Source organism: Microtus oregoni, unplaced genomic scaffold (genome assembly GCF_018167655.1).
Source record: "Microtus oregoni isolate MIOR12 unplaced genomic scaffold, Mior012 000062F_ref0000492, whole genome shotgun sequence".
Lineage (NCBI taxonomy): Eukaryota > Metazoa > Chordata > Mammalia > Rodentia > Cricetidae > Microtus > Microtus oregoni.
This window is the reverse complement of record NW_024543872.1, coordinates 9,118,830-9,146,325: the sequence shown is the minus strand read 5'-3', so window position 1 is coordinate 9,146,325 and position 27,496 is coordinate 9,118,830. Positions and strand designations below refer to the sequence as shown.

Here is a 27,496-nt window from a genome sequence, read left to right as displayed (position 1 = left end):
TAGGGAGGATATAGCCAAAAATTGTGCTTGGCACATCTTAGGTTCTAGTAAGTATTTGTTAAGTGAATGACCTTAAGGAACATAAAAAGAGATTTCAAATTAATTGCCCTTATTTCAGGAACTTGGGAAACTGGCAGACTCACTGAGGTAGTGATTTTATTTTATTTTTTTATTTTATTTTTTTTAATATTTATTTATTTAGTATATATACAATATTCTGTCTGTGTGTATGTCTGCAGACCAGAAGAGGGCACCAGACCTCATTACAGATGGTTGTGAGCCACCATGTGGTTGCTGGGAATTGAACTCAGGACCTTTGGAAGAGCAGGCAATGCTCTTAACCACTGAGCCATCTCTCCAGCCCCGACCGAGGTAGTGATTTTAATAGGACTATATTTCTAATTGGGTTGACCATTTCTAACCAAACAAGTGTCTCTGGACAGGTAATGAAATCTGAATTTCTTTTTGCTGGTACTGGGGATAAGCAACTCCTGGCTTTGTGCTAGGGGAAGTGGGGGAAATACCCCTCATCACAATGTTAGTGGGTTGGCGATAATGTATGCAAAGATCTCGGCAGGTAGGGCACTCAATAAAAAGTAGCAATTATTATTAAACATTTCCTATTATTAGATACATAGTAAACACTGATGACCTACTCTTTTTACAATGCACTGGGAACTAGTTGTGTAAAAACACCAGTCCTTACAAACAGTTAAGGCTCCACCGAAACCGAGAGATTAATGGTTTTATGGGAGATCGTGGAGATTTAAGCAACTGGAATTCGCACCGAATTGAACCAGTGCAATTTTGACGACGCAGTCCAAAGTTCACAAGCAACACCGACCAGAGGGGGATTGACTCCGACGGCTTTTTAAGTCCCTTTATTGGACCGCTCCCAGTCTCCCGTTCGCCCAGCATCATCAACTCAGGCTCCAGAGGCTCCAGGAGCTCGTAGCCCGCCGCGGCAGGCACCCGGCCCCGCCCTCCCTCCCGCGCTTCCTCGCACACACTCACCCAGACCACAAGCTTATAAGGGAATCCCCACACAGTCACCCCGAGGGTCCTAGACCAGAGACAAGAGCAAAGGCTGCTGGGAAGGTGACCTTTCACCTCTCCTCTTACTTCAGTTCACCTAATTTGACTCCAGCAAATGAATCGACGAAGACAGTGGGGGGGCGGGACTTGGCATTGGCCAGCCCGTGCCGATTGGATAGAATCGGTCCTGGAGGCGGGCCGTGCGAAGGGCGGTGTCCGTACCGGGTGGGCGGGAGCCGCGGAGGGCTGCGCTTGCGCCTTGGGTCGGCTACGCGTGCGCGGTGGGAGGAGCGCGCCTCTACCTTCTTTACCAGCCCAGGCTTTCCCAGCCCTGCACGGTGCCGTGCGCTGCGCGTGTTTCATCTCCCGGTCGCGGAGAGTCGCTGCCGCTGCGGAGTGGGCGTTCGGTTTTCGGGTCGTCATGGCTGGCTTCGAATACGTGAGCCCGGAGCAGCTGGCCGGCTTTGACAAGTACAAGGTAGAGCGGGAGGGCGGGCGGCCTCCCCTCTCCCCCTCGCCCCGGCCGCGCCCTGGCGGCTGAGGGGCCGGCGCGGTCCGTGTCACCTTGTGCCCGCCGCGTGGCGCCCCGGCGGGCGTTGTTGCGGAGATCCTAGGGAGCTCGCGGTCAGGGAGCGTGGGATCATCCTAGGCCCGCCGACCGGGCTCCGCACCCCTCGGGAGACTGCCTTTTCCTTAGAGCACCCGGAGAGAGTGAGATAATTCCTTTCTCTCCTTTTCCTTGATACTTGTCAGGGCTGCGCTTTTTCAGCCTCTTCTAGAGAGGGGGCTGTTGCCTTCTGTGTCCTTTTGTTGGGCTTCGTTTGAATGAACTTCCCATCTGCCGGTCAGTGCTTCCAACTTCGGAGATTCGGATGGTCCCTTGGCAGATTCTGAGGGAGGGGAAGTGACTTTTCCAGGCCTTGATGCAGATGCTCCCCACCCTGCCCCTGGAAAGAGGCTTCCACTGTGGTTCGTGGCGCGGGCGCTGGCGTGGTGCTTCAGACATTATGCACTGGAAGGAACTGTGTAGTGCAAAGAGAGCGCGGGCTTTCGAGTACATAGAAACCCGATGCCAAAGTCAAGTTTCTGTTTGTTGAAACCCCACTCAGCCTCTCCTTTAGGCTCGTAGCCCAAGTGTGAGTTTCTGTCGTGCTCAGCGGATTGTAAAGGGTTGAAAAGTGTCTGGCACGTAATGACCCCCAGGAAATAATGGTGGTTTTCACCCTGATTTAGCACTCCCACCAGGGAGCTACTCGCCATCTTGTCATCTTCGCCTGAAATAATGGGCTTTAGTGTTTCATCTTTGCTATGCCTTCCTGAGGACAACCTGTTCCTTTATGAAATTAATGTGCTTGTCGAATGGACTAGAACGTCCAAATGATGAGGCGTGGCTGAAGCGCAGGGCTTGCTTACACTGCACAGTTGGTAACTAGCAAGCATTTGTTCAATGAATGAATATCTGGGGGTGGGAATCTTAATTTTGTTTAACTGGACCCCGAGGAGCTTTAGAAGGCCCAAGGGTATCCCTCTTTGAAGCAGCATCGGACTATACCTTTCTGAATTGAGGTGGTGACTTGTCTTAGTGTACCTGGGGAGAAGTTCCAGAGCCTAACTTTGGTCGGGGCCTTATAACTTGTGCGGCAGAAGGCTTTTAATGCCTCCTGTTGTGTCGTTAGCTCCCGCTCTTTCAGTATCTATGCTGCACTCTATAAAGATTGACAGCTAAAATGTTTTCTTCTTACTAGAACCTGACATTTAGAGCGAGTTTTTATTTTTATTTTTGAGTTTTTTGAGACAGGGTTTCTCTGTAGCTTTGGAGCCTGTCCTGGAACTAGCTATTGTAGACCAGGCTGGCCTCAAACTCACAGAGCCTCCACTACCTCTGCCTCCCAAGTGCTGGGATTAAAGGCATGCACCACCACAGCCCAGCCTAGAGCAAGTTTTTATAAAAAAGCAATTGTATTTATTTAGTGAACCCTGTTTTCCTTACCGCCTTCTCTAGGATTATATTTTCCGCTAGACAGGAGTCCTGCTTTATCAGACATTTCAGTGTGGTTTTCAGTGGCGATCCCCTCCTCCCTTATCTAATTCAGTTCCTGTATCCGACAGTAGGTTTCCTATCGTCCTGGAAAACAAAGGTCAGTTTAGCCAGTGCCCCAGCGTTCATTCACCAAAATAGTTTGTTGATGTCCTTTTAGTTATGATGAGGCTTTTTTCGGGGAGGGAGGGCCCCAAAATTAAATACGAATTTATTACCTTATCATTCTTTTAGTAGAAGGTTCTTTGCGCAATACCATACCACATTTATATTAAAAGAATGAATCAGAGGTACCCAAAGGAAAAAAAAAATTCATGTGTTCAGTTTTGTTGGCCTGTGAATTGTACACAGAAATCTTGTCTTTCTCATCCCCTTCTCATTGTGTGGTCTTCAGAGAGCACATGCTTCACAGCTTCATGAGCTAAAACACCACCCCCAAATGTGCAGTCACCACACTTAGAGAGGTTTTTATTCTCTGCTGTGACCTTTTCTAATCCAGCCAAAAGATACAGAGGGGAAAAAATGATACTTCTAGAACAGCTGGTGGAAAAAAATTGCTTTTGAACCAGTTGAATTTCTTTATCGTCCCTAGAGGCGCATCTGAGAGCCACATGTGGAAAACTGGCGCTTGCACAGATCGCAGCCAAGAGAGGTGCACACAGGAGGTAGTTAGGTTTCTGTGGCCAGAAAGGGGTGGTTTTCAGTACAGACGAAGCCTGGGCTGGATTCTGCTTTATGTACTCTCTGAGTACTCGCGTCTTCTGGCAGAGTGTTTCACACAGTCCTGTTCGGCAGTTAGTTTCATACTTAGTTGAAACTCTGCTTTCTGTGTTAGGACAGGAGCTCTAGGTGGGTGGGGCTGGTGGCTGTCATGTTCAACATGATCAGTGTCTCCACAGCATCCTGAGCCACAGAGCTGCCCAGTAAATACTGAAGGAATGAAAATGGACAGAAAAGGAAGAATTTTAAATATGGCAAAGGGAGCTGTACATGTGGGTACCGGAAGGCTTCTTTTGAATTTTCACCTTGAATATGAATGTGCCAATTTGAGAGTGCCGTTGTTCCTAAGAGCAGCCTCAGACATTGTGGTGAAATACTCCACCTTTGTGAGACTCACACGCCTTTCCTCTACTCACTCCTTCCCCTTTCCTCCTGTTCAGATGAGATGGACACTTACTGCCGAGGGACTCTATACCTTCATGGGTTATCTGTTGTTTGCTTAGTCAGACCTGTGGCAGGTCCCGTTTTAATTTATAGTGTTGCAGCTGGTGTCACATTGTATCCTTTCGCTTTAGGGGGGGAAATGAGCTAAATTTTGTTTAGTTTCAAGAGTAGAATTTCAGGGGTTGGCTCCTGCTAGTTGGTAGTTAATTAACATGAGCGATGACAACAGCCTGATACGGGGCTGTAGTTATTGTGAATTTATTACTATTACAGTGAAGAAGTTGTAAAGAGAAACTGTCTTTGCTTCCTGATAGCAAAGCCGGAGAACCAGAATCCAAACTGGCCTTCGGTCTTCCTGGGCCATACTGTGTAATTTTATTTATTCGGCAGGCATTCACTCAGCAGGCACAGCACCGGGGTTTACAATTTCAACTAAGCTGAAATTCCTGACATCAAAGAGCCCAGTCGGGCGGCATAGGGGCAGGTAAACAAACCTTTATTAAACAGTGAGTACAGATCCTAAGTTCTAGGTGCTGTGGGGAAGGACAGAGGCAGCATGCACTGATAGTGTAGAGTGGATGTTAGACCTGACGAAGACTTCAGAGGTGATGGAGGTGAAGGCAGGGGCAGTCTAGAAAGAGGAAAACTGAGTAGAGAGAGTGTAAAAGTGGAAAGGCACCCTGTCAGATAAGGGCCAGGAGATGCGGGATGGTGGAGAGGTTTTCTGAGAACCACAAAATAAGGTGTTTGAGTATAATGGTGGCATGGCAGATGAAACTGGCAAGGAAGGCAGGCTCCTGACAGAGCGGGAGTAATTTTGTTCTGTGGGTTAGTGTCTGTGGCCCATATTTATTGGCATTAGAATCACTTGGTGTCAGGGCAGTGATTACCCCCCACCAAGTGATTCTGATGCCAATAAATAACTACATCCCTACCTAAGAAGTGTTGAAGGCCTGGATATTACAGGAATAGAGGGAATAGAGATTGTCTGTGTCCCAGTGTGCCTTAAGCTCATGATCTCTTCCCTTGGTGTCCAGAGTGTTGAGATGATAGGTCTGCAGCACTGTGTCCCCTAAGAGAGCAGAGATCTATCTTCCTCCCTCCCTCCCCCCCTCCCTCCCTCCCTCCCTCTCTCCTTTTCTCCTTGACAGTCTTGCTCTAGCCCAGCTAACCTCCAACTGCTGATCTTCCTGCCTCAGCCTGCCTAGTTCTGGGATTACAGGCATGAGCTACCACACCTAACAAGGGAGACGAGATTCTAAAAATACAGGTCACAGTTGGAAAGCTCATACTGAATTTATCTAGCAGATGCATTTAATTTGTTCTTACTTTGTTTTAAAAAGTAATCTTTCCCTCAAAAGTCCAGATTTCCAGATGTTTTTGAAAAATCAGAACATTGGGCAACACCATCTTTGAACTTCCTCTTTTATTCAGCCTTGGTGCTTAACTTCTTTTTAAAAAGGTATATGGCTGGGTGTGATTGCACATGCCTGTAATCCCAGCACCAGAGACGCAGAGGCAGATGAGTTCCTGTGAGTTAGAGGCCAGCCTGATCTACGTAGTGATCCAGGCTAACCAAGGATACATAATGAGACTATGTCTTAAAAAAGGGGGAGGGGAGTAGATGACTGGGTGAGGAGGAACGTGCTTCTATGACTCTGACATTTTTGAGGAGGTGACAGGAAGACCGCGGGCAGCTTCAATGCACAGCAAGTTTCTGGCCATCCTAGAGACTATGAAACAGTCTTAAACAGCAAGAAGAAAGTGAAAAAAAAAACCCAAATCATAAATAAATCAATAGAGTATGTGCTCTCCAGTTTGTCATGTCCCTGCTGGCCCACACATCGCATATAGGTCTTCTTTGTTCATTTGACCTTTTCCATCCCTGATTTAAGATTGACAAAACATGGTAACTGGATGAGTAGCTGGGGGTGGTGCCGGGAGTTGGGTAGGGGCACATAAAAGGTAAGGAGAAGCCAGGGTGACTCAGGATCTCGTAGGTAGGTGGACTAGGTTGAGGGAGGTAGCTGTCATGTGAGGCAGGGTTTTGTGAAGCACTGTATTATAATGCTTTAAAATTATTTTTTAAGTTCCTTTATTATTATTTTTGTGTGTAATGGGGTCTCTTGTAGACCAATCTGATTTCAAAGTCTTATGTGGACAAGGATGTCCCAGAACACCTGGTCTTTGTCCCTGTCCCTCCCAAGTGCTGTGATGACAGGCCCTATGACTTTATAATAACCTTTTGGGGAGGGCATTTTTTTTGTTGGATGAGGACACATGAATAAGTATAGTTTGTGAACTTAGAAATTAAAACAAAATTAGTTGTTCTAAAGAACGCTCAAGCCTATAATCTGGGCACATGCCTATCATCTCAGCACTTTGAGGCTGAAACTGGCGGATTAGCAAGAATTTGAGGCCAGCCTAGGCTACATAGCAAGACCTTGTCTCAAAAGAACAAAAAGAAACAAAACACCATCGTTTGTAAACGAGTGGTCCTCTGTTAGAGACAGTTTCTGTAATTTCAGAGACTAGGATGCTTCCTGAATCTCAGTAGAAATAGTATGAGAAATTATTGATCTTTTGATTTTTGATTACTGTGACTGCAGACTGTCTGCAGTATCATCTTAGATGTAAATATGGCAATACCTAGATGTCAACTGTTACTCAAGAATAACTCATCATCAGTGGGACCTTAGTTGCCTTGATGAGATTATTTCTAGTATGTGCATTAATAAGCCTTGGAAATACTCTAGGGGTTTTAGGTAAAGATAAACAGTTGCCAGGTGTGCTGATGCATCCGTGTAATTCCAGCACTCAGAAGGCTGAGGCTGGAATTCAAAACCACCCAGGCAGCATAGCAAGACCATGTCTCCAAATTCACTCATTCCTTTTCCCTTCTTCTCTTTCTCCCTCCCTCCCTTCCTCCCTCCCTCCCTCCCTCCCCTTTCAAATGTCTCTTGAAGAACTCTATTCTGCAAGTAGAAGAGAAAGGCATCTTTCAGAAGGAGGGTGGGTGGGGAGGTTCTGTCGGTCAGGGGAGAGATTCAGCAGGAGTGGGAGAAAGTTCTCATGTTCAGGTGCTGTGTGGAGGGAACACCCAAGCCTTCCTTCCACTTGTAATGCAGTGGACTGAGATTTGACACCAGGGGTTGGATCTAGAGTTTGTGTTCTTCACAATATGCTGCCTCTTAAACCTAGGAATGAAGTGTAAGCTATTCCTTGTTGGTACTGGCTGTGTTTTGTACGCAGGATGTAAGATTGGAATAATAGCCTTTAGTAAATGCTTAGTTGGATTTGTGTCTAGTGGTTTGCAGATGAGAAAATGTATAGTGGAAACCAAAGCGGCACAGGTGGGTGTGTTGCTGGTTGTGCATAGTTGAGTCTTGTAGTCCCCTTGTCTGCTTGGGATATATTCCAGGACATTCAGTGAATACCTCAACCCTGAGGTAACACAACTTTGTCATGTAATTTTGCTGCAGAGACAAGCAAACCTATGGCAAAGTTTCATTTGTAATTTAGGTACAGCAAGGGGTTGATAACAGCAATATACGTTAATAAAAGTTCCGGTAACATGGCTTCTCTTGATCTCTGTCAAAATACTCACTCTAGCCTTCTTGTGATCACATAACACACAGTGCCTAGTGGTGAGCTGAGGGACATAGGAGTTGGGGAGTATCATCTTTGAGTATAAGCAATGTGATCCCACAGCACCCGACCCCTAAACCTTGGCCCCTACCCAATGACTAGTGGGTGGTAGTGTGTGGTGTGGATGTGCAGACTAAAGGGAGAGCCCACATCCCTACCTCACTGGGCAGGAACTGAAGACACAGAAAGTGAAGCTGGATAAAAAGGGACGATGTTTTGCTCACAGGTCTGAGAATGAAGATACTTTTATTAAATAGTTTGGGACTAATATTTAAGTACAAGTATGCACATTCTATTGTGTGGTCCTTAACAGACAATCCAATCGCCCTAGCTTTTCTCATCTGTGAAATTTGATAGTTCTTACGTCACAGGATCATTTTCAAAGTTGAATGAGTTAATATTTGCCAAGTGCCTGGTATATAGTGTTTAGTGTTAAGCATATGAAAACAAACCTGCCATTCACATTTCCCTGCATGTAACATTAAGGAGCTTGTAACATACAAAATCATCCTACTCATCTCACTCTGAGGTTATACCAAGTAACATTTATGTACTACCAGGTGTAGCTTTCTTCTGTGGGTGCTAGGAATCGAACTCAGGTCCTTGTGTGCTTTATACGATGAAGTATCTTCTCTAGGGCAGATAATAAATTGAGGCATGTGCCACATTTCTTTACTCTCAGAGGGTCTCAGTAAGAGCCCAGCTTGAAGTACATGATGCTTTTTCTCAAACACCCAGGATCCAAGGTCCCAATCTACACAGAAACAGAAACCTTGGTGTTTTTTGTCAACTAGACACAAAACTAGAGTCATCCAGGAAGAGGGAAGCTCAGATGGGAAAATGGCTTCTTCTGATTGGCGTGTAGGTAAAAGTTTCTGGGGCATCTTGATGAATGACGGACGTGGACAGGCCCAGCCCGTCTCCCAAGGGCTGGGATTGTAGGCATGTGTCAGATCATCCTATGGTTCTGTGGTCTTTTCAGATTTCTTCCTGTTTTTATATACGTAACACATCAGGCAGAATAAGTATTTTTCCTCAAATGCAACTCTCTTATGCAAGAATCTACAGGGGCCTATGTATTTATCATATGCTTGATATGCCATTCCTCAATAAGTATTTCCGTTCCCTCCCTGAGATGGACCTGCTCGTCATCATGGCTTGTGCATCTCTCCCTGGCTGTAATTCTCCAGTCTGCTCTGACTTGTTAGCAGATATAAATGGCAGTGCTCACTGGAATGAGAGCTCATTACTGTTTGAGCCACGTTGTCTGTGGGTGTAGTTCTTAGAGCCTCATAGCCACAAAGACACTGGAGGAACTTTGTTTAGGGTTCATATCCCCCACCAAACGCATCTTAAGTTTACAGTTAGTATTTTTGTTTCTTGATTGTGGCACAGTGCTTTCTTGCATTTAGTAGGCTTTTAATGGGTACTTGGTGTTTATTAAAACTGTATTTGCTTTTTGCTTACAATGTCACGTTTGGAGTTACCTCCACGAGGTGTCGTTGTAGGCTACTAAGCTCTTGTTAGCGGCTTTTCTTTCAGTTATGAATCAAATTTGCACTGAGTTTCCCTTCAGAAGGATTTGTTAAAAGGCAGGTCCTGAGCCTAGCTGGTGGCACACGCCTTTAATCTCTACACTTTGGAGGTAGAGACAGGTGGAGCTCTGAGTTCAAAGCCAGCCTGGTCTACAGAGTTCCAGGACAGCCACAGATACACAGAGGAATCCTTTCTCCAAAAAAACAAACAAAAAACCAAAAAAAAAAAAAAACCCAAACAAGTAAATAAATAAAAAGGGCAGGTTGCCTGGGCCCACTCTTGGGGCCTTGATGCTATGGATCTGGCTTTGTGTCCAGTTTGAGACCCACACGTTGAGAACTACCTGCATCAAAGAAATATTCAATTATATCACAAGAAATGGATGTGAAGGAGACATCATCTTACTCTAGTATGTGTACATTAGCTCTCAAACATCAGGTAACTATGATTTTTCTTTTTCTTTTCTTCCTCTTTTCCTTTGTGGTATTGAAGGTCATATCCAGAGATTTGTCTATACTAGCAAGGGCTCTGCTGCTGAGGTCTTTTTTGTTGGAGGTAGCATCTGCTGTGTAGCCCAGGTGGGCCTCTTACTAGATAGATTTCTGCCTCTTCTTCCCAAGTACTGAGAATGTGTTAGCAGGCTTCAGCTTGTCTCCTCTCTGGCTGGGAAAGATAGCTGATAAAGTACATGAAGGCCTGAGTTAAGATTCCTAGCTCTCATACAAGAAAGCTAGGCTTGGTGGGCCATGCTTTAAACCCAGTATTGAGACAGAGATAGATGGGTCCTGGGGCTCACTAGCTAACCATCTTAGCCTAGGCAGTGAGCCAGGTTCCTTTATGAGACTCTGTCTCAAAACAGAAAGGTGAATGGCTTCTGAGGCATAGCACCAGAGGGTGACCTCTGGCCTTCACACTTCTGCTTGTAATACATTTTAGAAAAGACAGTGACATCCATCATCCTTGCTGTGTTCTCTTGATTAGAAGCAAGCCACAGGTTCTACCCTTAGGGAAGCAGAATGACCCATCAGGGAGATACAAGGGTGTGAGTCATTGGGAATCACCTTGAGATGTGTGTACCATACATTGAGAGAGAAAAATCTATATTTGGAGAGCTTCTAATTTGAGTGCATTGAATTTAGGACAGTGATTTTCAACCTCCCTAAGGCTGTGACCTTTTAATATAGTTCCTCATGTGGTGACCCCAACCATAAAATTATTTCATTGCCTCTTCATAACTGAATTTTGCTAATGTTATGAATTGTAATATAAGTATCTGATATACAAGATATCTGATATGTGACCCCTGTGAAAGGGATGGTGACTCCAAGGTTGAGAACCACTGATGTAGGAGTTTATGACTCTGTCAAGACAGCATAGTCCGGCTCACACAGCAAGGCGGTCATTTTCACTGGAGTGTTCTCAGATGACTAATCTTATTGAACGCAGGATGTATGAATTAGACCTTCCCATTTATCAGCTGTGCTGATCTGGTTTTATAGCCTCTTTATCTGTAAGATGGGAGACTGATAGTCCTCATGTTAGTTTCCTTTCCTGTTGCTAGGATAAAATACTCCTTACAAACACAACTTGAAGGACAAAGGACTTTACTCTGCCTCACAGTGATGGCTGGGAAGCCAAGGCAGCAGGGGTAGGAAGTAGCTGCATACATCAGATCCAGGACTGGGAGACGTGGGTTGGATGCTGTTGCTGCTCAGCTGGTGCTCTCCAGTCTACAGTCCAGGGTTCCCTGCCCAGGGAATGGCCAATGATTGAGACGACATTTTCCCACCTTAGTTAACATGCTCCCCACATGCTCAGAGGCCCATCTTCCAGGCGGTTCTAGAGTCTGTCAAGTGGCAATTAACATTGTCGTGTATACTTTATAATATTAAGTGAGGGAACCAATAAAATTGTCCTTTGGACACAAAACAATACAAATACAATATGGTACTGTTAATAGGGCACCAGTAAAGGGAGCTTCCCATAATAAAGTTAAAACATTGCTAGCGAGGGGACTGGAAAGATGGCTCAGTGGTTAAGGGCAGAGGATTCAGATACAGTTCCCAGCATCCACTTGGTTGGCTCATAACCACATGTAACTCCAATTCCAGGGGATCCAGTGCCCTCTTCTGCGTCTACTGGCACCTGTACCACGTGGTGCACACACACACCGGAGCACCCGCACCACGTGGTGCTCATACATACACACACACACACACACACACTGGAGCACCCACACCACGTGGTCCTCATACACACACCAGAGCACCCGTACCATGTGGTACACATATACCAGAGCACCCGCACCATGTGCTGCACACACACTGGAGCACCCACACCACGTGGTGCACATACACACACCGGAGCACCCGCACCACGTGGTGCTCATACACACACACACACACACACACCGGAGCACCCGCACCATGTGCTGCACACACACACACACACACACACACATCGGAGAACCTACACCATGTGCTGCACACACACCGGAGCACCCGCACCACGTGGCGCGCACACACACACCGGAACACCTGTACCACGTGGTGCACATACACCGGAGCACCTGCACCATGTGCTGCGCGCACACACACACACACCGGAGCACCTGCACCATGTGCTGCACACACACACACACACACACACCGGAGCACCCGCACCACGTGGCGCGCGCGCACACACACACACACACACACACACCTGAACACCTGAACCACGTGGTGCACATACACTGGAGCACCCGCACCACGTGGTGCTCATACACACACCAGAGCACCTGTACCCGATGAGGGTGTTGGGACCCAAACTCTTGTCCTCTGCTAGAGTAGTACATGCTTTTAACCACTGAGTCATCTCTCTAGCCCATAGTCCATGGATTCCTTTTTTAGCTTCAGATAATTTGTGAACTCTGTAGAAACATTATCTTCAGGTCTGGTAACTTGATGCTGTGTGTGTACATTGACTACCCTCTCACCTTCTAGGGTACAGTTGATCTGACTTCGACTAAGTAATGGGGGGTAGGTCACATCTTCATTGGTTTTCTAGTGATGCCATGGGAATTGTTATGCAGTAGGGTGGCCTTAGACAACATAAATTATTTTCTCACAGTTCTAGGGGCTAGAAAACCAAGGTCCTGGAAGGTCACACCGTCTCTAAAATGCTAGGGGAGAATCCCTCTTTCTCAGCCTTTGATCGCTCTGGATATTTCTTGGTGTGTGGCAACATTTCCAGGCTTGGCTCTTTTCCCATAGGGCCTCCTTCCTGTCTGCTCTGCTGCCCTCTCCCATGGCACAGTTTACGACACATCGTTTATCTTATCTTGCCTACTGATGTGTACTTGTTCTCCCCTGCACCCTATCTCTTACTAGACATGGACTCGGTGAGCTCTCCAAACGCTGGTTTGCCTACTGATGTGTACTTGTTCTCCCCTGCACCCTATCTCTTACTAGACATGGACTCGGTGAGCTCTCCAAACGCTGGTTTATTATTCCCCTGTCAGTGGTGCAGCACGGCCTCTGTCAGGGAGCACAGGTAGTTATGAATATTGTAGTCTTCAGAGGAGGGAAGGGTGAATCTGCTTTGTTTCCCAACTCAAATTGAAATATAAGAAAAGCTTTTGATTTAGGCAAAACATTGCTTAGAATATTGTGGATTTCACTCAGACTGTGAAAGTCTCCTATTGTAAGATAGGCATAATTGTTTTAGATGACATTGTAGAATTCTGTATGCAAATAAGAATGATGAGATGTAATGTAATAGCCATCCTGAGGGAGTGGCCTAGAAGCTCGACTTCAACTGGCATATTTATTTATTTATTTATTTTTGGTTTTTCAAGAAAGGGTTTCTCTGTAGCTTTGGAGCCTGCACAGGAACTAGCTCTTATAGACCAGGCTGGCCTCGAACTCACAGAGATCCGCCTGCCTCTGCCTCCCAAGTGCTGGAATTAAAGCGTGCGTCACCACCACTTGGCTCAATTGGCATTTTTATGAGACCTAAGGAATGGTGTTATTAGTATGACTTAGATTTACATGCTGAGTGTTTTGGAGGCACACAACTTTCTAGGGCAATTTAATCTGTATTTTAAAAAAACTATCTGGGGAAGTGTAGAAAATGAGTTGACTCTAGCAAGATGAAGTGTTAAGATGGCCAGTGCAGTCTTATGCTTTGTAGAGCAGGGTGACCAGTGGCCCGTATGTGACAGGCTGAGGAGCCAGGTGACTTAAGGTGTCTGAAGCCTGTGGTGTGAGACTGTTGCCAGAGGACATGAAGTGTCTTAGGAGCCTGCCTTGCGGAGGACCAGAGTTTCCTTTGCCCTCGGCCAGCCGCTGTGTTGGATTGACAGCTGCCTTGGTGAGTGGAGCTGTAGCAGAACAAGGCCATGACTATTTGCTTATGTATTTTGAGTGACTGCTTTTCTCTCAACGGTAGTACGGCGTATTTGTTGCAGAGACCATTAATCCTCCAAGGCCTACAGTGTTTCTTATGTGACTTTTAACTAAAAGCCTTCCAACCCTTGGTCTAGTGAACTGCACTTAGGAGGCAAACAAGACTGAAGACGTTGGAAGAGGAGCCATAAGAGGTGCATGTATGGGAACAGATGAAGGACAGGTTGCCATGACAGGGAAGGAACAGATGAAGGACAGGTTGCCATGACAGGGAAGGAACAGATGAAGGACAGGTTGCCATGACAGGGCAGGCTATTGCCAGTTAGTTAAAGGCCTGTTGTTTAGGCTCTCCTCTGCTTAACTTCGTAGAGGATTCAGATATGGGGTTGAGGATTTATTAGTGTATAGAAAAGCTGACTAGCATCAGACTGCCCTCTTTCGGGAAGGGGTAAGTTTTGTTTGGTTCTTGGTAACAGAAAACACTTAAAAAGCCAGGTAATTCAGACTGCTCAGCTGTGGATCCGACATGTTCTAGGTTAGGTCACCTTTAGGTAGTTCCCTTGGAAATAATCTCAATCTGAGTCTGGTCTCTAATGCTTTTCCAGGCCTGCAGACTGTGGAGCCAGAGTGAGCCAGGTGTTATCTTGATGAGTTGGCTAAATTCACATTCGCTGGGGTGTACCAAAACATCCCAGTGCAAAGTCAAAGTGTATTTAACAAACATGAGTCAACACCTATGTCCAGCTCAGTTAACACCTTTAATAGTGTGTGCTGGTTTTTTCCTTGTCATTCTTACTCCTCTTGACTCATAGGACTGCTAAGATTTGTTGAAATGATGTGTGGCTGTAAGAAGCATGGGTGTAGTTGGAAAGCACTGAGTGTTGTGTAGGGCTGTTGTTTGCTGCCCTGGACTTGTACACTGATCTGACTATAGGATACTTGAGCTCACTGACTACTATTGAATATCAAATTAGAATTGTAGAATGTAAAATGGCCCTTTTGTCTTTATTTTATATTATTCTTAACTTATTCTGGGCTTCTGGAGTAGAGGTTTAAAATGTCAGACTATAAAAAGAGGTTTCTCACACTGAAATGTTATCCATTAAAGACTTTCTTTGAGCTGGTAGTGGTGGCACACGCCTTAACCCTAGCAGAAGCAGGTGGATCTGTGAGTTTGCGTCCAACCTGGTCTAGAGAGTTCCAGGACAGCCAGGGCTAGCTACATAGAGAAACCCTGTCTCAAAAAACAAAACAAAACAAAACCCCTTTTTCTTGAATCTAATTGAAAATTACTCTCTGTTCATGAACAAGGCTCTTTGACTGGATGGAGGTTTGGACACCGTGCCCATTAGATACTCGTGTTGTGCCTCAAATTATTTCCTTCTCACTTGAACTTCTTCCAGCCTTCGTCCTTTCCAGCAGATGGGCCTGAAATGGGTGCTTTTCCAGTTTTTCTGGCCTCCTGGCTCTGTCACATGGTCTGGGTACACTTTGTGAAGTGGAGGCCAGGACACTCCCACTGAGTTATCTGTGCGTGGAGTTGCAGATGCCTAGGCCTGGAGGCTTCAGGTGAGCTGTCAGTGCAGGTGCCATCTTTCTGTGGAGCTTCTCTTGTGTGATGTCTGTTATGCACCATGTAGGTGAAAGCCTCATCACAGCGCAGTTTGCTGAAAGGGTCTGCGAGAGTCTGGAGATAGCCCCAGAGTGTGACTCTGGCCAGTACAAGCAAGCCATGTCTCCATCGTCTTCTTATTCCCTGCATCAAGTCTTTTATTCCATTTTGTTCAAAATGGGCTAGAGAAGTGGGGGAATGTCACACAAAGAATTTGTTGAGTAGATATTTGGGTTACTGATTAAGCCTGTGCTAACCATATTTAATCATTTCCAGTTTCTGTTTTGTTCATATTTTAGTACTGGAGGCATTGAAAATATTAGCTGACCAGGTATTGGTGGCGCACACCTTAATCCTAGCCCTTTGGAGGCAGAGGCAGGCGGATCTCTATGAATTCAAGGCCAGCCTGGTCTATAGAACAAGTTCCAGGACAACCATGGTGGTTGCAAAGAAAACCTGTTTCAAGAAGAAAAAAAAAAAGAAAATATTGGCTGTATAGTTGTAGTTAAACAGTCTTTTTTTTTTTTTTTTTTTTTTTTGGTTTTTCAGGACAGAGTTTCTCCATGTAGCCTTGGCTGTTCTGCAACTTGCTAGCTTCTAACTTACAGAGATCTGCCTGCCTCTACCTCCCGGGTGCTGGGATTAAAGGCATGTGCCACCATTGCCTGGAGTAGTTAAACATTATTGACTTTAAATGTGTTAAAAAAAATCTTAGCTACAACTTGATCTTAACTATATTAAGGTATTAATTATGTTAATTAATAAGGTGTTGGTTGTATTAACTATATTAAAATATTAGCTGTGACTGTTTACTGCTTATTTATATGTCATCATCTTCATCATCTATGCCCAGCAATGTTGAGCATGCAGGGGCAGCCCTTTTATGGCGGTTCTCCAGTTGTTCCTATCCTGGGCAGATGCTTTGTTATTGTCATACCCAAGGTTCCAGTCTTCCTTTCTGCTGTCTGTTCCTTTATGCGTTTTTTGGGTGTTCCTCTTTGTCTTATCCTGTGCACTCCTCCAAGCAGTGCTATCATTCATTCTCATAACATGGTCGAAGTATCTCAAGCGCCGTTCCTGTATCCTGTAGTTTGCTTCCTTCTGTAGATGGAGGTGTTTCTTAATGTCATTGTTGCACAGCCTATATCTTCATGTGACGCCTAGAATCCTCCTGAGACACGCCATCTCAAACACATTTGACCGCTGTTCTGAGGAGCATTTCATTGTCCAGGTTTCAGACCCCCAAACCCATTTCATGTATATGCTGAACTTATAGCCAGGGATTCCCAAACGTTGGCTAGGTGATTTTTATTTTATTATTATTATTATTTTGGTTTTTCGAGACAGGGTTTCTCTGTAGCCTGTCTTGTAACTAGCTCTTGACCAGTTTGGCCTCACACTCACAGAGATCTGCCCACCTCTGCTTCCTGACTGCTGGGATTAAAGGCATGCGCCACCACTGCCCGGCTGTGTGTGTTCTTAACTTGCCAAATCTTTATGATAGTCCTCTGAGTTAAGGGCTATCACTTTCAGCTCACAGGTAAATAAGAGAGAAAGGTCACTCAGAATTGTCCAGTAAGAGTATGTGAGGTTAACAGGGACATAGGAGATTGAGAACGTGCCTGGTCTGTATTTAATGGAGACAGTATGCATGTTGCCTATTCTGTATAGTAACTATAAGAATGAAAATGTGTGCGCATATCCTTTTCATTTCTCTTAAAAGTGTCGCCTCAGTGCTCTACCACTCAGCTCTGTCCCTGATCCATGTTGTGAATGTCTTTACGGAAAGACCACAGCATTATACAGTTGATTGAGAGGGGAAAGGATGAGCGAGTGACGATCCTGGCAGTTTGGACTTGGTGTTTGTGAACGAAACAACCACATTAGGGTAAACTCCGTGCTTTGGGCTGGCCTGTTTACTTCCTCTGTGGCCTTTGCCTCCTGCCATAAAGTAATACCTGACTGCTTAACAGTTTTGCCCCATTTACTCTAGTTTGTTGTCTAGAGGGGATAGCATATAAGTAGATGTGCTCTCTTTGCACTGTTGTTTTTATTTAAGAAATGCTGTCAGTTTTTATTGAGTAAGGGTTAACTCTGAATGTTTCGTTTCTCAACAGTACAGTGCTTTGGATACCAACCCGCTCTCTCTGTATGTCATGCATCCGTTTTGGAACACTATAGTGAAGGTAAGATTATTATTAATGGTGTGCATTTTTGTTGAAACGAGTTTTTAGGACTTTAACCCATCGCACAGAGATTATTGTTGCCACTCTCAGTTTACTCTTTACAGGTCTTGTTATTGACCCTAAGGCCTCGTACCTGCTGCCCCAGTGGTCCACACAGAACTGTGTCCTCAGCCTTCTTTTTACTTTTTGAAAAAATTGTTTTAGATTTATTTATATTTATTACTTTATGTGTATGAGTGTTTTGCCTACATGCATGTCTGTACCATGTGCATGGCTAGTGCCCTGGAACTGGAGTTGTGAACCACCATGGGGGTGCTGGGAATTGAACTTGGGTCCTTTGAAAGGACAAATGCTTGTAACCACTAAGCCACTTTCCAGCCCCTTTTGCCTTTTTTATTTTTTTAACCTTTTAAAGTTTTATGTGCATTGGTCTTTTGCCTACATATCTGTGAGGGTGCCAGATGTCCTGGAACTGGAGTTACAGACAGTTGTAAGCTTCCATGTGGGTGCTGAGAGTTGAACCCGGGTCCTCTGGAAAAGTAGTCAGTGCTCTTAACTGCTGAGCCCTCTCTCCAGCCTCCCCCCCTCCCCCACCTTTTACCTTTAAAACAAAGACTCGCTGAGTTGCTTTGGACTTGGGATGCCCCTGCCTCACTGACCTGAGTAGCTGAGATTACAGCCTGTGCTTGCAGAGCCAGCCAACAGTGTCTTTAGTAAGCTGTAATAGAGGTGCTGCCTTCACCCCTAGATATTTACACTGTAATTGATCATTTCTATAAAAGGCCTTTGAAACATTCTAAAATAAGCTGAATATCCTTATAAAAGTTTGCATATAAAAGAATCTTCTAAAGATAGGGAACAGGGAGGAGAAAGAAATGTTCGTCTACCAGTTGGAGTTACTGTTTTTGTTTTAATATACATAACACCTGCATATGCTCTTTCAAATTGATAGCTTTTATGACCTAGTTTTGTATGTTGTGATGTTTATTGAACAGAGCTTTATTTACTTATTTACAACTATTTTGAAAAAAAAACAACAACAGGTATTTCCTGCTTGGTTGGCTCCCAATCTTATAACCTTTTCTGGATTTCTGCTGGTTGTGTTCAATTTCCTACTTTTGACATACTTCGATCCTGACTTTTATGCTTCAGGTGAGAACTTTGTTATCTTAATGCATAATTTTAAATGTCTTGAGTAGCAAACGGGTGTGGTTAGTTTCTATATCTAAGATGCTTATGTTTCTGAAAGTTTTGGATGTTAGAATGTTATATAAGACGTTGGGATTGTGTGTAAAACTAAATTGTGTTTTTATGATGTTGTATATTAGTTCAATTAAGTTTTAGAAATGCAGAAGTGCTGGGCAGCAGAGATGTGCACGCCTTTAATCCCAGCACTGGAGAGGCAGAGGCAGGCGGATCTCTCTGAGCTTGAGGCCAGCCTGGTCTACAGAGTGAGTTCCAGGACAGCCAAGGATACACACAGAGAAATCCTCTCTCAAAAAACCAAAAATAAGAAAGAAAAGAAAAGAAAAACAGTAACAACTTATCTATTAAATTTAGATATGCTGTCTAAAAAGCAGCGAGGTTTTGGCAAATAATGAATAATTAAAAGATGGGTGTTATGATGCATGCTTGTAATCCCAGCAATTTGCATATAGGGGCAAGAGAGTCAGGACTTCAGGACTAGCTTTAGCATATATCTTAAGTTCACAAACATTTTAAAAAAGGATTTGCATGTAGGCAGAAATTTAGAGTTGTGAAACTATCTAAGAATCAGTACCAAGTAGGGCCCACCATGCCTACAAAGCCAGGAATGACCCTTTCCCATCTCCAGTCATAGAGGAAAAACTGCCTCTTTTCCTAAGGGAATACAGTGTCACCTTCCGTCAGCCGCCTGTTCATTTCTTTCCTTACGTGACTCATGATTTCCTCTGGAAATGGTCCTTAGCTGGGCCTTAGCAGCTTTTTGTTGTTTTTGTGGGGGGTGGGGAGGCGGGCAGGTAGGGATAGACTCAGGACCTTACACATGCTAGGCTTGTGCTATGTCACTAACTATAAGCCCAGCCAAGTTTTTCAAATTTTATTTTGAGGCAGGGTCTTACTGAGTTGCCCTGGCAGGCTTCCAACTTTCAATCCTCCTACCTTAGCCTCTTGAGTAGCTGTAACTACAGGCCTGAGTCCTACAGCTGGCCTTTTCTTTCTTTCTTTCTTTCCTTCCTTCCTTCCTTCCTTCCTTCCTTTTTTTTCTTTCTTTTCCTTTTTGTTTTTTATTTTTCAAGACAGAGTTTCTCTGTGTAGCCTTGGCTGTCCTGGAACTTATTTTATATACCATGCTGGCTTCGGACTCACGGAGACCTGCCTCTGCCTCCTAAGTGCTAGGATAAAGGGCATGCGCCATTACCATCTGGCTTCTAAAATGTTTTTGACATTGGTCTGGAGCATAGCTTATTAAAACTGAGTTGGGACCTGCTAGCTTTTAATATTTTAGCTCTACATTCAGAGTACATGGTGACATAACAACTCCTCATTAACAAGTAGCAGCATTTCTCAGTGGCAGCAGGTGGGGTGGTGAGAGCAGTTGCAGTTGACCGTAGTAAATAAAATCTTGGTTGCTTTCCTTCACAGCACCAGGTCACAAGCATGTGCCTGACTGGGTTTGGATTGTTGTGGGCATCCTCAACTTCGTAGCCTACACTCTAGGTAAGAAACTGGCAAATGCTTATTTAATCCATGGCTGCCATATCAGCAAGACTAAGCACTCATTAAATATGCATTTTCTCATAAATACGCTTTACTCATTTTAACTAGGGTCTATTAATATCTCAAATTGATCATTTATATTTTTGAGTCTGTGTAAAGCAGTGTCACTTACTGTCAGGGATTCAGAATAAAATAGGCATTGCCAGGTGACTGCTTGCAGGCCAAATCTGGATAACTTTCTATTTTTGGAAGTAAGGTTTTTGTTAATGTTTTTTGTTGTGTGTTTTATTTTTGTTGTTCGAGAAATTTTTAGGAGTTCTTTAGTAATCTCCTATATATGTGTTGTATGTTTAAATCGTATCAACTCCTCCCTCCTCAACCTTTCTTGGAGCCCCTTGCACATCCTCTCCCAAACTTGATGACCTCTTTTCTTTTTTAACCCACTGAGTCCAGTTAGTGCTGCCGTATGGGCACGGCCGTGGTTAGAGCCACCTCTTGGCATGGGCAGCCTGCCAAGGACCACGCCTCTGAAGAAAATGCACTCTCCCTTAGCACAGCTTTCCTGGAGTACAGCAGTGTGCATTTCCTTGTGTGCTGTCCATGGCTGCCTTCCTGCAATAAAGATCCATTGAGAAGTTACAACAGTCTCACAAAGGGTATGGCCCACAAAGGCCAAAGTATCCATTATTTGGCTTTTACCACAAGATTTACCAACTCTTGGAGTAAGACATTGTTGCCTTAAGTTTGGCAAGAAATCTGGATATAGAAATTAAGAGTGAGTATTCTTGTTTACTGTTGCAACCTAAGTTTCTAGAACATTGCCTGGCACACAGTAGCAGTTCAGTGTTTGGTTTTCAAGCACATGTGAAGTAGCAGACCTGAACTTCAAATTGTTTTTAAGTCTTTTCAAATAAAAAGAGTTTGTTCTCACGGAACCAGTGTGACGTGGTACATTAGTGCTGATGTGGTGGGTGGGAGAACTGTAGGAGTGAGGAGATCAGTGAGGTCTCTGAGAGCCAGGAAACCTTAGGTAAAGGCTATGCATTTGGATAGAGGCTGTACAGATTTGTGAGAAAAGGTGAGCGGGTTTTAAAATGCTGCTGAGGGAGTTCATTGCCGAGGGCTGCCTTGAGGACCAGGGAAAGATGAGGAGACCTGTGAGCTCTTTCCGCCCGCAGCATTTCTCATGAGCCTTGTCGGGCCCCGTGTTCCAGTTATCTCAGGTCCACGGTTTCTGCAGATACTGACACAGCCATTTGTTGCAGAACTGGTCATGAACTAACATGAGGAGCTTATAATCTTTAGTAAGTGTGACTGTGCAAGTATTGCAAAAATTATTTGGTACTGTAGTAGTTTTGGTAGTTTTGAACATGTCTTTTATAATAATGGACTATCCTATAAATCACCATTCTGAGGAAAAGATTATATTCTGAAACATCCTCAGACCCAGTGTAGCGAGCTGGAATGAAGTCACTGAAAAAGTACACAAAAACTGATTGATATGTGTTTGTGTATTTGATGGTTTAGCCGTATGAGTTAAACAGAAATTTAAAAAATTGTTAAGCCAGTGAATGAGAGAAAGGGTTTTTTGTTTGTTTCTAGATATTTCAGCCATATGGAAGCAGAAAAGAATCCCATCCCCATGAACCCCACACTCCTGCCCTGCTGCTCTCCTGATACCCAGGCTGGGAACCTGGGCAGTTGTCTTCTTGGGTCTTGCTTCTTGGGTCTTCATCTTTATGTATTCTCTCATTTTTACTTGTTTGGTTTTCTTTGAGTTTCCCTTGTGGCTCAGCGACCTCCAGCTTGATATCCTCCTTCCTCTGTCCCCTGAGTGGAAGTTAGCACTTGCACACCCAGTTTCTGTCTCTTTGGTATTGTTCCACCTCTTCTCATTCCCATGTGCTCCATCTCTATCTAGCTAACTAGGGACTAGGGTCCCCGTCTCCAGCCTGTCAATCACACCGTTTCAGTGAACCTTCCTAAAGTATAACTTTTTCTCTTGTCCTTTTCTATTCATACATCTTTTAGTTGCTCCCTCTAGTCCCTAAAATTTTTGAAGTGGCTCAAATCTCTCGTTAGAGGCTTTTGTTTTGTTTGTTTTTAATAGAGAACCAAGTGTGTGGCTTACTTTTTTCTTTTATAATGTATGAATGTTTTACCTGCATGTATATATGTGCGCCGTGTGCATATCAAGTGTCCCAGGAGGCCAGATGAAGGCGTCAGATCTAGAACTGGAGTTAAGGATGGTCGTGAGCCGCCATGTGGATGCTAGAAACCGAACCTGGGTCCTCTGCAAGAACAGCAAATGCTAAGTCGTCATCTCTCCAGCCCCTATTCTAGCCCTCTGATACTGCCCTCACATACTGGCTTCCCATCAGACCGTATACTACTTGTTTTTTCTGAGTGTGACTTGTGCTCTTTGGCACAGGGCTTCTGCTGTGCACTGTGGTTTCCATCTCAGCACAGTCGCTGATAGCACTCCTCTCCTGAAATGGCATCCTCCTATATCTCTTACCTGCTGAGATCCAATTCAGTTTTACGTCCCCACTCACATTTCATCTCGCCCTAAAGGCCAGTCTAGATCTTTTCTGAAGGAAACCCTTGTCTCTTTCGTCCTCTTTTCCTGGTTTGTGACACACCATGCCTTTAGTGATTGTCTTCTGTCCCTTTCTCGGTTGTAAACACTCCAAGGGCAAGCTCAAATATAAGGTTCTTATAATTTTTATTCATTTATTTTAACTTACATATTTGGGTGTTTTGCCTGTGTATATGTCTGTATACCATGTGTGCGCCTGGTGCCTGCAGAGGCCAGAAGAGGCTGTCAGATCCCCTGGAACCAGAATTACAGGTAGTTGTGAGTCACCACATGGGTTTTGGGAATCAAACCTAAGTCCTCTGGAAGAGCAAGCAGTGTTCCTAACTGCTAAGCTGTCTCTCCTGCCCCTTCTTGTCATTTCCGTAGTACCAAAAACAGGGAGTGCGTTGTACAGGTTCAACAGATTCAGTCGTAGTGTGTGCTCACTGCCTTACTGTATGCATGTTCTGAAAGCGCTTCCAATGAGGGCAGAGCAGAGCTGTGAGGAGAGGCCCTTACGTCACAGGATGAAGCGAGATTGATGACTGGAGCAGGAAGTGGTCAGCTAGATAACTGTGATGAGCAGCTGTGAGAACCAGAGAGTCTGTGCCCGGTTTGGAGAGTTTGGAGTCCAGCTAGAATGCTTCCCTCTTAGATCTAAAATGACAGCATTCAGTGTAGTATGATAAGAGTTTTTAGATTCCATCTTAAGAAATTGCAGGGCTGGAGGAGAGATGGCTCAGTGGTTAAGAGTGCTATTGATCTTCCAGAGAACAGGAGTCCTGTTCCCATCACCTGTAGCAGGTGGCTCACAGTTGTCAGTAATCCCAGCTCCTAGGGATTCAGTGCCCTCTCCTGGCCTTCATTGCCTTTTGCATATATACATGCACGTCAAATAAATAAATAGATAAATAATCTTCAGAAAGAGAAATTGCATGGTTTTTTTTTTCCTGTTTTTTCTTTTTCCTGGAATGTCTGAGTTGTATAATTTAAAGACCAGACTCTGGAGCACTGGCTGGAGTTGCACTTAACATCCGTATGACTTGGTCGCATCTTTCTACCAGTTTCCTGAAGTTGACTTTATCCATGCTTGTTGGCCAGATGTTGACCTTTTTCTGTGATGTCTTTTGTTGCAGATGGAGTAGATGGGAAACAAGCACGCAGAACCAATTCCAGCACCCCTTTAGGGGAACTTTTTGACCATGGCCTGGATAGTTGGTCATGTGTTTACTTTGTTGTGACTGTGTACTCCATCTTTGGACGAGGACCCACTGGTGTCAGTGTTTTTGTTCTTTATCTCCTGCTCTGGGTAGTTTTGTTTTCTTTCATCCTGTCTCACTGGGAAAAGTATAACACAGGCGTTCTTTTCCTGCCCTGGGGATATGACATTAGCCAAGTGGTAAGTATGTATTCTGCCCTAAATGGTTTGCATGTTTTAAAGTTTTTGCTACACTTCTTCACTGCTGTTAGGCATTAGCAAGTTAGAACTGATGTGTGGGGCTGGAGTGGTGGCTTCTTAATGTTATTAAATATGATTTAGTTTGACAAGTTGATTTTTTTATTTTATTTTATTTTTAGAGAAAGATGTTCAAATGACTGAACTGTTGGCCGTTTGTCTTCCTTGCCAACTTCAGTGAGTTGAGAGCTTTGTCTCATCAGCTAGATCTGTGTTAATTCTCTGCCTTTGAATCTTTTTGTGTTGCCTTTTCTCTATTTGCCGTAAGAAGCCAATAAAGAAATGGGAAATTAGGTTGTGTTTGCTGTTGGAGGTTGGTCAGGTGGGCAATCGAGCCGTCCTATAACGTAACCAGTTTGTAAACTGCCTTTAAAGGGCTGCAGATGGTGATCACTTGCCTGCATTGCCTGCAATGTCACTATTTGATGGCAATATTGGAGGGGGAAGAAGTCTCTTATAGGCAAGAAGATGTGCCATATAGCAAATTTAAGCACGTTTTTCAGTAGTCACTTTGATTAGACTTAATGAGGCATAAAGCCCTGTTGGCTTCCTTGATTGTTCAGCTGCTGATGCCTCTTTGTTCTGTCTGTGTTTTTCTTCCAGACTATTTCTTTTGTCTACATAGTGACTGCAGTGGTGGGAGTTGAGGCCTGGTATGAACCTTTCCTGTTTAATTTCTTATATAGAGACCTATTCACTGCAATGATTATTGGTAAGGAGCTCCATGTCGAAGCCTGTCTTAACATCACTTTGTTATGCAAAACCAGTGTTGAACATAGCAAGTGATAACACTCTGTCCTTGTTCTCCAGCAAGCAGACTAACCCTACGGCCCTATAGGGTTCCTACCAGAATGTTAAAGAAAACAATGGGTTTTGTTGTTGAGCACCAAGTTTTTCTAATCGAACAGAAATGCCAAAGTAGATCACCACACAAACTTTGTAAAGTTGTTACCTGTTTAGTCTAGACTGTATTGGAGGACCCACATTTAGTGAACAAAATTCATACCTGTTTCAAGTTGAAAATTGTTAAATCTGAAAGAGTAGATGAAATACGGAAATTTAATATGTTTGCTCATTTTTTTTTTATACCTCTTGGATACCTTCCTTCTCATGCTACTAAATACTGGAGGGTTTGGTTATGGTTACCATCTTTGTACCCTGTCTGTTGCTCCCTAAGAAGGTAACCTTCATGGCAGACCGAAGCCGTCACACCTACTCTAACCTGTACCACCCCCACCCTTCTCAGGGGCTCGTGTCCACCCCATCACTTGAGCCCCATTCTTTTTCCTTTGTTTTTCTGAGGCAGGATTTTATATAACCAAGGCTGCCCTTAAACTCCTGATCCTCTTGCCTCCACCTCCCAAGTGATGAGAGGTGTGTGTCCCCACGTCTGGCTTAAGTGTCCGTGAAAGCACATGGTTAATGTTTTAAAGTACCTAATACAGTGGATGTTTCTATATTCTTTAAATTCAGCATATCAAATTTAAATATAAAATGTACAAGCTTCCATGAGACAAGCTGCTTGATTTAGAGATTCACTAGTGGTAGGAGAGGAGAGGAAAAAGCTACTTTTCCTAGGCTTAAAAATGAACAAACAAATAAGTAAATAAAACCACTTTCTACAGATAAACGTTTGGTAGGTAAAACAGAATGGTTCCTAAATGTGGCCCAAAACCACTGGAAGGTCAGTGTCTGTCTATACTGTAGTCAGTAGTTCTGAGCTTTACCTAGTTTCTAGACTTTACCAAGGTTCACCAGCAGTAATAGGTTGGGTTGTGCTTAGATAAAGCAGCAGATCAATAGCCTGCATGTATGCATTTTATTCTCATATATCTGACTTCTAAAGTAATTGCCTAGAATCCTGCCTTTTACTGCTTTCCAAACCACCAATGCTCTGTTGCTCACAGTCAGCTGCCCACAGATAGCTCCTTCAGCTAAATCAAAAGTTAACATGAGCACATATTAGGAAGAACACCACGTCTAGTTGTCTCTGTTATAAATAGCGATAAAGGGTTCAGGTGTTGTAGCCAGCGCCAACTTGGTGTGTGCTCTTCATCCAGGAGCACTCACAGACACTGATGCTCTTTGTTTAGCCATTCCTTCAGCAGATACGTAGGGGGCTCAAGTTAGTTTTATGGTAGAAATGCCACATAATTCAAAATGATGATTCCAAGTGGAATCTGATAGGAAAGGTGCCACTTTGATATGTGACACTATTTCTGGGTATGTACATGTAAATTTTGCTTCAACTTATAAACATTGGGTTTTCTTTTGAATTTTATTCTTTATAGTTGTAGAAAATATTTATGATTACAAAGTGAAATCTATAAAACAATATACTCAAAGAAGTATAGCTTTTATTCTACTTATTCTCCTTTTCTCTCAGCCATCCTTAGTTTCTGTTTGTATCTATTTATTACCTGTTCTCTGTGTGTGCCACAGGAGGCAACTCTCCTTCTCCATGATAGAACTCTGGTTGTCAGACTTGGCAATAAGTGTCTCTACCTGCTAAGCTCTCTCTCCAACCTTATTGTTAGCTTTTAATTTATGGTTTGGAAAAGCATGCATCATTTTACTGCCTTGTTTGTAGGTGCCCCCGTCCCCACTGCTGTATACCCGTGATCGTGTGTAAGGGTTTGCCTCATCTCTTGTTGCAGCCAGCCCTTGGGTTGTCTGCAGCCTTTGCTGTTGCACACGTTGTTGGAGTAAATAGTCTGTGCACGTGTCTTACATTTTCTGCCGGGCTAGCTAGCGTGAAAGAGAGCCCTAGAATAGAATTGTAATGGAGGACGGGTGCTTGCACTTGTATTGAGCACTTCCGTATTTTGCTCCACGCTGGTGTTGATTTTACATGCCTACGAGCTATTGTGGAAATGCTGTTAATTCATAGTTTCTCCATCATAGTATATTGCCGTGTTTGTTAATCTGTGGGTAAGAAGTGGTACACTGGGGTAGTTTCAATTTGCATTTCTCCTGAATGAACTTACCTAGGTTTAATAACCATTTGTTTGTTTTTCTGTGTGTTTTTAAACTCTAGCCCATTTTTCCCGATAGAATTGTTGAACACTTCCTGTATGCTTCTGTGTTTTGTGTGCATTAATCCTTTGGGTTGATTAATTACAGTTCTCACGTGTCTTTTTAAACTTCTCTTTAAG

General features: G+C 44.0%; 1 protein-coding gene across 1 annotated transcript in view; it reads left to right on the top strand.

Annotated features, from left to right (window-relative positions):
• The first annotated feature begins 1,335 nt into the window (after nucleotides 1-1,335).
• Nucleotides 1,336-27,496, top strand: part of LOC121439641 (ethanolaminephosphotransferase 1-like) — a 40,600-nt gene continuing 14,439 nt past the window's right edge. The window contains exons 1-6 of the mRNA XM_041640183.1: nucleotides 1,336-1,513; nucleotides 17,539-17,607; nucleotides 18,651-18,759; nucleotides 20,233-20,307; nucleotides 24,022-24,284; nucleotides 24,945-25,053. Coding sequence (XP_041496117.1) covers nucleotides 1,457-1,513; nucleotides 17,539-17,607; nucleotides 18,651-18,759; nucleotides 20,233-20,307; nucleotides 24,022-24,284; nucleotides 24,945-25,053 — 682 coding nt within the window. The 5' untranslated portion in view covers nucleotides 1,336-1,456. The remainder of the gene's footprint in view (nucleotides 1,514-17,538; nucleotides 17,608-18,650; nucleotides 18,760-20,232; nucleotides 20,308-24,021; nucleotides 24,285-24,944; nucleotides 25,054-27,496) is intronic.